We start from the raw sequence: 10922 nt of genomic DNA on the forward strand, positions 1-10922 counted from the left end.
GATAAAACTGATCAGAGACAAATAAAAGAAATTACAGGAGCATGATAATCCCCTTTTATAGTTTCACCTTTGTTAGCAACAGCTTAAATGGTTTAGATCTGTGATTATGTCTGATTAATTACCATCTAATTGTTCCATAATGACTCGGGCATCAATTATAAGGGAAACGACTTGTCACATAATGGAGTGTTTACTGCTCAAGCGCAAAACAAATTTCTGAATGGGAGATTTTAAACTAAGGAAATATGGCGATTTCAAAAATTTCAGAAGCGATAGAAGAGGAAGCCGTAGATGATAGCCAACGCGTTTTGAATTCTTAGTAATTTATTGTGCGTTGGAAATCTCCACCTTTTTCCGCGCGGTTCAATGGTTTAGAAACCTAACCTGTAGTTTATTCGCGCTGAATAATGGTACCACCAGAACACCTATGAAATATTAAGCTCATAAACAGAGAGACTCCAAATCACTGCTCAATCTTCGTTACTGTAAATAACTCACAAACCAAGTGACTAAGAAAAGTGAAGGAAAAGGTAGGTGATGAGTATCTGTGGCTAGCACTGATTTTGAACTTAAGTTTAAGGGATATTTTCTCGAAGCCAGAACGTACTTATGTAATGATGTCTCATTAAGTAATTACTGTTTTTGGCACATTGTTGACCTATTCTATAATAATAAATTCACACACGTGTGGGATGAGTGATTATCCTTCTCTCGTGTGGACCACTATTCCCTGTATGAAGACACAAATACACGCAAGATTTTAAGCCAGAGAATCCGTTGGAGGTATGGCAATTGTGAACTTGCATTTAAGCGCTTGCTGGGGTTAAGCTCAATTCTATAAATGATATGGAAATTGCTTTACTACTGAGAAGCCTATATATACCTTTATTTATTTGTTTTGTCTGAATTTACCAGATTTTCTTCATTTTGAAAACACATGTTGAAAAATAATCGTGATATGTCTTAATCGCATTTGCCAATGATGCAAAAAAAAAAGCAAAAAAAAAAGGCAAAAAATAAAACTTTGGAAAGGAAGTGTGCTCGACATCGTGGAGTGACTTTCACCCATCGATCGCATTTCACATGGATTAATACAAATTGCCCTTTAACTCCGCAGACACAAAATGAAGAATTGGAATTATCTATGTTTTCTTCTGGTATTAACACTTGCGTCTAGAGGTGAGACTTTTTCCAGTTCTTTTTTTTTTGTCATGAACCTTAGGTTTGGTAAGCTGTTAAAGGCGTCTGGTACCAAAATCAACTATCGAGGTCGATCTTGCCAAAAATACTTCAGATAACATTATTATCGAAACAAAGAACTTCCGCCAAGCCTTCACAAACCACAATATATTGTATTCATTACGTCGTCGCATTAGAAACCTAGAGCATTTTTCGCCATTTGACTAGAGCATTTTCCCCATTTGACTGAAGTGTCAGTGACTTTCAGTTTAAAACAGGTGTCCTATTCGGAGTAGGCAAACAACATTATCATGGTGTCATAGGTTTTCTTTCTTTCTTCTCCCTTGTGAGTTCATGTCGTAGCTATCTATTTTCCGTACGCCCCTATTTCTTAAATAAAACTATGCCTTACATGAATCTTCTTGGATGAAGTCTCGGATCCTTCATTTCGGACGTTTACCTGGATGACTAGTTTTGATTACCAATGGTCATCGGTTGTTGCACGTCATGTGAAAGTTTTGATAAAAGATGTAGGTTGGCCCGCACGTAAAGACATTAGAATTCGAAACTTTTCATTTTGCAATTAGTCTTGTGAGTATCAAGGATACATAGTATTACACATAAAGTCTCAGAAGCACTTCATGCATTTTCAAACGAATATATTAGGAACTTTTTTAATTCAAGCTTAGGTTAAAGTGCTTGAGGTCAGGTGATCATTCCCATTCTCATTGCATATTTGTAAAAAGTTCTTGTCAACTAACAAGATGAGTTTTCAGTGTGAAAAATAGTGGAGCCGGGTGAAATTTCCAGTCATGTTCAGCTGATGCCCTGTTCGGAACTGATTCAACAGAAAACTAAGTTTATGTCGTTAAATTTCCATCTCAAGCTAGACTGACAAGAACCATTTCTTAAAATCGACTCGAAATTGAGAGAATCATTGCAGTCTATATGCATAGCTGACTAGAGACGGTCAATTGTCTCCGAGTAAAAAAACCTGGATTCTCATAAATGAAAATTAAATTATAATAAATGTATTCCAAGCCTTCTTCTATTTACAGAGTAAATCATAAATTTATTGAGCTAAACCCTTTGGCTGACACATTGACAAAAAGTGAGAAAAGTAAGAATAAAAATTTTTTTAGAGTAAGAGAAATTTTTTATTAATCTTTTAGAGTAATCCGAGACTGTATGTATAGTGATTTACTCCCACCCTATGATTGGTTTTAGGAGACTTGACGCGCGCCACTTTCTCAACAAATGAGAAAAAACTGATCGCAATTTTAACGTTCGGGTTTCATCGAACAAGTAATTTTAAATTCAACATTTTTAAAAAAAAATTACACTAACTTATAATCTCACTCAACAATAGACTCAAGTGTACAAGGTCTTCCTGTGTAAATTCCACTCAGTAATACTTTCACTTGTTCATTTTTGGGTGTTAAATATTACACATAGATTACCATTTTATTTGGTCGATCATAAAGGAAGCTTAATCAGCACTGTGCTCTCAAAAATGATTTTATTTGTGAGTTAAAAATGGATATTTCAACATCGTCAAATGGCAAAAATGAATTATGAATTAATTTTTCGGTTAAAGCTCGTATCTTAACTTTTGTAGTTTACCATATGTAAGAAACATGCCTACTGAACGCTTATAACAAAAAAAAAAACTAAGTAAGTCCGAACTAGCAGTTGTAACATTTAAACCAAGCTAAGATCTATAGTTGGTAACACTGTCCAGGAAAGGGGAGTATTATCGGCTAAATCACCATTCCAGATGTGATTCGTGCGCGCCCGGGAGAACCCCAATCTCCGGTACCGGATACCCCACTCTCACCGGCCTCACCAGAGACACCGGAGACCCCGGTCACAAAGGAAACACCGGAGACACCCCGGACACCGGAAACCCCCGTAACGCCTCTGACACCAGAGACGCCTAGTACCCCGGTATCACCTCGAACGCCGGACACTCCAAGAACACCTGAGACGCCGTTAACACCAGATACTCCTAAAACGCCAGAGTTTCCATTCGTTTTAGGATCAGATGGCTTTATTTATCGCACTGTACCATACCTTTTGGTATTCCCGCATGAGATGCCCCGCATGCCATCACCTGGTGATTTACCAGACGTTCCCCCGGTTCAGGATCAGTATGATGTTCCTAAGGCCCCCAAGCCTCCTAAACCCCCGGAACCTCCCAAGGCCCCGGTCAAAAAGAGAAATTATTTAATGAGAGGTAACTAGATGTAAGTGGAGAAGTGTCATAAACTGCAGGGAGTGAAGTTCATGTAATGTTTCCGACGTACCCAAAGTTTGGTTGAATCTTTCAGTACAGTTTCTGCGGGTCACACAACAGTTCTCTTCATCTATCGACGTGAAATCAGAAAAATGGAACATAACCAATCGAACAGGATTGTTTTCAAAAAAGCTGAAAATCATGACTTTCTCACTTTCGAAACCACGTATTAACAAAATCTTGATTGGAGCAGTTTCCTATTGAGTTTCGAAAGTAATACGGGATTGCATTGGATTTACTTTCTGTTTACGTTCTGTAGTAAAGCACGCAGGAAGCGGCTAGATCATGAAAGAAGTGTAGGGAGAAACACGATACGTAGTCGAGTGTTTCTCCCAATTTCCTAAGTGCATTAGCTGCTTCATAAGTGGTTTACAACAGAACAGAGCACAGTCAAAGCTTCTCTATTTGTTTTATAATAAAAAATGCGTTAAATTCTCCATCAATTACTTTCAATGTTCAAAACAAAGTTAATTTCCAAAGCGAACAACGGTGTCAGCATGCTCTATACTCTCATAAAACAATATGTCAATATGAATCCTTGCTAGCATGGTTCAAGTATTCTGATTGGTCGAACAGGACCAGGATTTTCGTCTCTGCTCCCGTTATAATAACGTAAATCACAGCGCTTGGCATGTTTACAAACTATTGTTTGGTTCTTCTGTTGCTGAATTTTCAATTTCAATTAACGGAAAAAAGCTGGAGGGAAGTCTGGGAAATTGTCGGACATAGCACAAATATTGCCAGATGGCGTGATAGCTTTAGCTCAACTCCGTGTTTTGAACTGTGATAGAGCACGCTCTTTCAACCAATGACAGCGCACGTTATATCTGAACTTTGTTATAAGCCTGGATAGACATCGATAATTATCTTTACATACGTTAATTTTGTTCATCCTTTGAAACACTGACGACTTTCATCTTGGTCAAAACCAACAATAGTCTCATTTCAAGGTTAAAGATAATTAAATAGCATTTTAGTGAACACGGCGCAATGACGTAAGTGATCCTTTATCAGAGCAAGGCCACAGTGAAAAGGCCACTTAGATCACAATTTTATTGAAAAACTTTGCCTAAACACTTGGAACTATCTTCAGACATCCACTTTGTTTTCGATGATTTCTTCCCCTTGGCTCTCATCAACCCCAGAAAAAAATTCATTTGAGATTTTGATTTTTGACCTCGCCATGACCAGCCCGTCCGGTTGAAGCCTTTGTGTCAAGGGGTGGTTGTTTAAACGATGTCTACCTTAAGCCGCTGTCTTAATCTATCAGATGACCTGGAGTATTTTAACAATTAGCTTGTTTGAAGTAAATAAACGTTTCCTCGGTGTTGGCTTCAAGTCTTATTCACACTCTTCACAAAAAAATCAATAGTTAAATATAATGCTTGGCTAGATTAAAGACGATTTCGTACACGATTTTGATAAAGACCGGTTAAACTTTGTTAAAACAACCGAACCATAATATCTTGAAGTAAATGGTTAACCATTCCAACGTTATCCTTCACTTTACCAAATATTCTTAAATCTTGACTGCCCGAAACTGCTTAACAAATCGACAGTGGTCCAGGGCGGGCTGTACTGTTATCGACAACGATATTCGTCATCACAATGGTCAAAATGTTGTGGACTCACTCGGCTGTGTCTCGTGAGTCCACTGTGGTGACAATAATTGCTGTCGATAAGAGATACAGACTACGGTTAACCACTGTCGACTTGTTTTTTACCCCGATATCTACGTAAAAACGATTCTCTCAGTGATATTTTCTCTTAAAATACTTTTAACTGGAGAAATAAATTCCATATTTTAAGAGAAATAAATTCCATATTTTCATATTTCCAGAAATAAATTCCATATTTTACAGTTAGCACAAGTTCCCTTCCACGATTGATTCTGATGCTATCAGTCCGAGGTCCAGTCCTACATGTATGGTTGGCTAGGAAACGCTACTGTGTTGTTAAATTACCGGCTAATACTTAGTGTAAATCGATAAAAAGATTGCAAAGTTCTTCTACCATCTTATTCCTGCAAATTATAGCAACAAATAACATTCTTTCTCTCTCCGTGTAGGTTTCGCCAAGCCGAGACATACAAGTGAGTAACAGGTTCTCTTTAACCATGAACTTCTACAAAGAATTTATATTTCCCTACGTTAAGGGAGGAATGAACACTTTAATGTTGGAAAATTGAATACAGTAAAAACCCGCATACAAGAACAACCATTTTCGGGGTTCTGGCTGATTGGGTTCTTATATATCGGGTATTTTAGGTGAAATCAGCCTGAAAGTGTTCTTAAGTGTTCTTAATTTTTTACTTCTAAAAAAAATGTGAGGGATTTACTAACTATGATGAAAGACGTAACTTATAATTGTAATTATAAGACTCTTAATTCCAAATACAGTTGTTGTACATTTGCTATACACAGCAAGTGAAATTACTAGCATTTATACACAGATCTTAGTGCAATACCACAGTAAACATGCTACAGACACTGTTTGTTCTATTAAACTGAGAAGGGAAGAGTTTTTATATATAAGAACAATTTTCAATTTTCAGGCTGAATGTGTTCTTATACATACGCTCCTTTTTTACCAAATGTCAGCCTGGGTGTTCTTAATCCACATGTTCTTGTATGCGGGTTTTTACTGTATATAAAGAAGTAAAATTCAAGGCGTGGAGAATAAGTTCATGGTAACTTCTTGTGTTCTCTCGCAAACATTTATTATAAAAGGCATCAAAGTTTAAACATCGTTCAGCTAAGGCGTTTTCCTGGATCGAAAACAAATTGTAAGTCCTAGAACGTATCTTCTTAATCAAGGATCAACCACGAAGACAGCCATAAAATAATGTGAAAAGATTTCCTTTTAAATTTACATTCGTAGTGGGAAAGAGAGTATGTTTTATATCTAATTTTGGTAAATGATTCTGCGTCAACAATTAACTTTTTCTAGGTTTCTTTCGTTTGTAAAAAAGAGAGACAGAGAATAAGGGATGGCCGTCGTGAAAAATTGTTGCATGAGTTTCTTTCTTTTCCACTTCCACTGCATGGTCAAACCAATTTGGATAAAAAAAAAACAGGATTTATTCATATTTGTTTTGTTTCCCATTACTTGGTCTCCGTGAAGAAAAAGGACATGTAACGCACAAAGAAAGCAAAAAACAGGGAGGTAAGTCCTCTCACTAAATAGGACACAACGCACTTTACTGGCCCAATAAAAGAAAGCGTCTTCTCGCCGTACATTTATCCTAACAAATCTGGAAGTTTGATCTCTGAAATTGGAAACTGGATAGTTTGAAAGACAGTGGTCTAAATAGATCAGATTGATTAAACTCGCACTTCAGACAATACCAGTGAACTCTTGATCATGGAATTGCAGAGAAATAACTTCCAGCCGCCTAGGATAAATAAGGATCAAGTTTTTTCGGATGTGCATGGGAGCTACGTTCATGCATGGAACACCACCAGGATATTGTGCAGCGTTATATCATTTCAAACACGACCCAATACCAAAAAATCTCTATCATATCAATGGCTGTATTGCATGCTGAAATAAAAAAATCTGCAAACGTATACATTATCTTGCCACTCTGTAAATATTTCATTTTCGTGGTAGGTGCAGATCGGTCTCTGCTTGAGCACGAACCATACGTTTACAATTAAAATATTTGTTATCTGTCAATAAGAAAGCAAATTTTCGTTCGTGGAATCAATTCGTAGATCGTGTTTGTTATGAGAGGCGTTGGCAATCCCTGGTGCATGATACTTTCAACTCAGTAATACCTCCTTCTTTTCTTGTGGTTGACCAATATAAACAGGGCACCATCGCCATGGGAATATCATACGAGGTATGTCAGGAACAGAGAACTCAAGAAAAAAATCTGACGATTTCCAACAAGGTTAAAAACTAGTTTTGCTTATTGCATGCCTCAGTAGAATTGCAGAGCAACAACCTTTCAGAGGTCAGTTAAATTAACATAATCATCAACATGGTGGCTTGACGCAAATATCAAACCCTGTCAATAAACTGAAAAAGTACCAATTTGCCCTTTAATTCCAAAAAAAGTCTTACGTAATAGCGGCAAATAAAATTGAATGAAAACACACAAAAGCGACTATCTTTTATATTTGTCAACAACAAGGAAAGATAAGAAAGGCTACTAGTCTAGTAAATTAAAAGGGCAAGCTTAATTAAGTTGTTCCCAGTCAATATTCCTAGTCAATGTGGCCTGTCTCAACAAGTGCTACAAATACCCACGGCTTGAGTCATTCTCATTGTGTATATTGGATATATTACAATTTAGTTATTGGTCAATCAACTGTGATTATTTCCTGATACCAGTCATATTCTTGCCTCTGGTTCGTTCGCTTTTGTGTCCTGATTGGGGACTCCCGGTTTTAATTGCATGATCGTCAAGTCCTTAAACTTTCTCTGAAGTAGTCATCCAATTACGAGAAGACGTTTTCATTTCATTTTTTTTTCTAAGAAATTATTTTCAAGCATTCACAAATTACATTTGAAAGCTAGGTAAAGATGATCGATATATTTTTTCAGCCTGTTTGGGCATCATGAAAAATGTTTTTAACTTCATCTCGATTTTGCTTTAGTTCCAGGACTGATGGATGCTGGTGGAAACATGGGAGGAGGCGGTAAGCGATAATTCTTTCTCTTTCTCTTTATCTAAAAAAAATGGAGAACCAAAGGGTAATCTGCCTATTCTAAGGAGACAAGGAAAAAAGAGTTTGAGGCCCAAAGCTTTGAATGGAACCCATGACAATAAATGCACCGGTCAGACGTTCTGACATTAAACTACAAGAAACTTGGGCAAAGCTTGGTCGCAAGCTAGGTTCATATATCATATATATATTTCGACGGGGACGGGGGGAGGCGGAAGGCGGCAAGCTCACTAACATCATGTAGGGTCAAATAATCTGCTAAAGATAATCCCCAACCTAGTTACATACAAAAGAGCAGCCATCAATGCTTCTGTCTATTTCCTTCAGGATTGAACTCCATGGGCGGAGGTATGGGAGGCATGGGTGACCTCAGCATGGGATTTGGCGCTGGAGCCACGTCCATCGGCGAGGGTGGTGGGGCTACCATGGAAGGCTTGCCAACGATGATGGGTGGGCCCATGCAGATGCCAGGAGGTATGAATGGAGGCGGTGCAATGCCCATGGCTGGTGGAATGGAAGGAGGACCTGTGCAGATGCCCATGGGAGCAGCCGGAGGCCCATCCGAAGGTGCTCTGATGTCTAAACAATTTATCGAAGGAGGAGAAGGAGGTAGGTTTGGAAATATTTGCCTACCTAATGAAGTTAAGGTTATCGTGCTTATAGGACTTGCTATTAGACTATACCAAAAATTTTGAAAAAAAATTAATTGTCGAATTTTTCACGACTTCCTAATACGAGCGCCCGAATCACCTTTTGAACGTTATATGTCAAAGCGAATTTTGTTTTTCGCTTATTTAATGTGTTCCTCCTTTTCCGGGGCCAAAGCGTTGAAAAAAAAAAAACGTGTCTGCGATTTGCCATATTCAATTTCAGGGAAAAGTTACAGAACATTTTTCAAATAGGATTCAAAAAATGTGGAGTGATCGTACAAAAATCGCTTTTGAAAAAAAAGTATTTAGAAATAAAAAATAAAAATTCGGAGACAAGTTTTTGTTGTTTATATGTAAAACTAGATACTGTCAAAATTTGAGAGCAATCGAACAAATTCCCTTTGACTTGTAGCTCTTAAAAGGTGATTCGGGTGCTCGCCTTAAGAGGTCGTGAAAAATTCGACAATTCACTTTTTTTCAAAATTTTTGGTACAGTCTGATAGCCAGCCCTATAAGCTTTAATTTGATATAGGGGTTTAGACATCTACAGTTTAAACCGGACGCGCTAAATCGCTTGCACGCGAGACACCCCTGAAGGTGCACGGTAACCTTAAGTAACCAGTCTGATGTACAAAGAAAATGAGCTGCAAATAACAACTAGTTGTCCCCAAAACTTAACTTTAGGATTTGAATGATCCTGAGAAGAATGTCTAATCTTGATAACCAAATAGTTCCGACAGGAACACCTGTTTTGTTAAAAATTGGAAGACAAAATTATATGAACTTAATGCTTGGTTGATTAATTGATTCCATCGACTAGTGATTTCTCCTCTCTCCTCTTAAATCCGATGGAACTCTCCCACAGGCCACGTATATAGCACCGCTACCCTACTCAGTCTTGTCAATCATATTTTTCAGGAATGGGAGGTGGTATGCACTCCATGCCGAACATGGCAGGAATGGCCGGAATGGGAGGAATGGGAGGAATGGCGGGAATGGGAGGCATGGGAGGAATGACCTCAATGGGAGGAATGGCTGGTATGACCGGGGTGGGCGGCATGGGCGGTGGAATCGCTGGAATGAGTATGGAAGGAGGTATGTGATTTGTCTACAGTACCACCTCAACGTATTTTCTTTAAATATACTCACATTTGTACTTTCCTTGTGAAAACAAGGTTACAGCCCAATGTTTCCTGCGTTTCATCCATTTTACGGCTGACAATTTCATTACGGCGGCCTTGACATGTACGGTGTGCTTTGCATTCTCTTTATTGTCATAGGAATGCCCTCGATGGAAAATGCTGGCGGAGCAGGAGCCATGTTTGCTGGACCTCAAGAAATGGGAGGCCAGATGGGAGGACCTATGGGTGGGGCTCTTCAAGGGGCCATTGGAGGGGGCATGCCAGGAGCAGCACAGAAACGTGCAAAGATGGGAAAAGTACATAAGTTACTGAGTAAAGCCGGAAACAGAAAGGGCACCAAAAAACATCACAGCAAGCACTGAGTACCAACAACGCATGATCTCTGAAGGAAATGTATGATTTTTTTAAATGGGTATCTCCACGAACATACCCTAAATTAGTTGAGATCCTGGAACACAGTTGGTCCTTGCAAGATTTGTGCTCCATAGTGTTATGATTTAACTCATTTTGAAGGATTACTATGAGAAGATCTTCAAGTACTTTTAAAGTTGTAAGTCTTACAATGGAGGTTCGAAACAGTTTTCACAGTCCACTTCGAACCATGCTCGGAGGCATATCATGTAGTGCTTTTGAGTGTGAATTAATTGAAAATAAATTTTATTTATCATTTGTTGTTATGAAGGGCACCCAGGTCACTTCGGAAATCATGTCTAGAGCTCCTGATGCTAAATTTCGGATAACCAGGTAAACGCTGCTATCAGGAATGTTTAAAATAGTACCCCATTGCAGCAGATTTCCTCTGCTCAAGCATAAGTTCCACTTCTTCAGCAGTCTTTTCGCTGGCCCCATCTAAAGTCTCCTCTGGTTGCGATGTTACGCCTTGAGGTCGAGCCCCAATTCATAGGAGAACGTTTTAATTCTACCTATAGACATTCATGTATTTAACGCCATGGGAGAGGGATCGAGGTAACTTGTAGTGAAG

General features: G+C 38.5%; 1 protein-coding gene across 9 annotated transcripts; it reads left to right on the top strand.

Annotated features, from left to right (window-relative positions):
- The first annotated feature begins 436 nt into the window (after positions 1-436).
- On the top strand, positions 437-10617 carry LOC111322855 (uncharacterized). 9 transcript variants are annotated; one of them, XM_088734830.1, is made up of 9 exons: positions 437-530; positions 1118-1179; positions 5544-5567; positions 6599-6640; positions 7290-7370; positions 8080-8121; positions 8476-8757; positions 9717-9893; positions 10079-10617. In XM_088734830.1, the coding sequence occupies exons 2-9, from the start codon at positions 1125-1127 to the stop codon at positions 10300-10302; spliced, it is 927 nt and encodes a 308-aa protein (XP_088590956.1). In that variant the 5' UTR covers positions 437-530; positions 1118-1124; the 3' UTR covers positions 10303-10617. The 9 variants fall into 9 exon arrangements, with proteins under 9 accessions (XP_088590956.1, XP_088590957.1, XP_088590959.1 ...); XM_088734829.1 differs by lacking the exon at positions 437-530 and adding an exon at positions 650-783; XM_022926061.2 differs by lacking the exon at positions 437-530 and adding an exon at positions 651-783 and having other exon boundaries at positions 7290-7319.
- Positions 10618-10922: the final 305 nt, after the last annotated feature.

Source organism: Stylophora pistillata, chromosome 10, assembly GCF_964205215.1.
Source record: "Stylophora pistillata chromosome 10, jaStyPist1.2, whole genome shotgun sequence".
NCBI lineage: Eukaryota > Metazoa > Cnidaria > Anthozoa > Scleractinia > Pocilloporidae > Stylophora > Stylophora pistillata.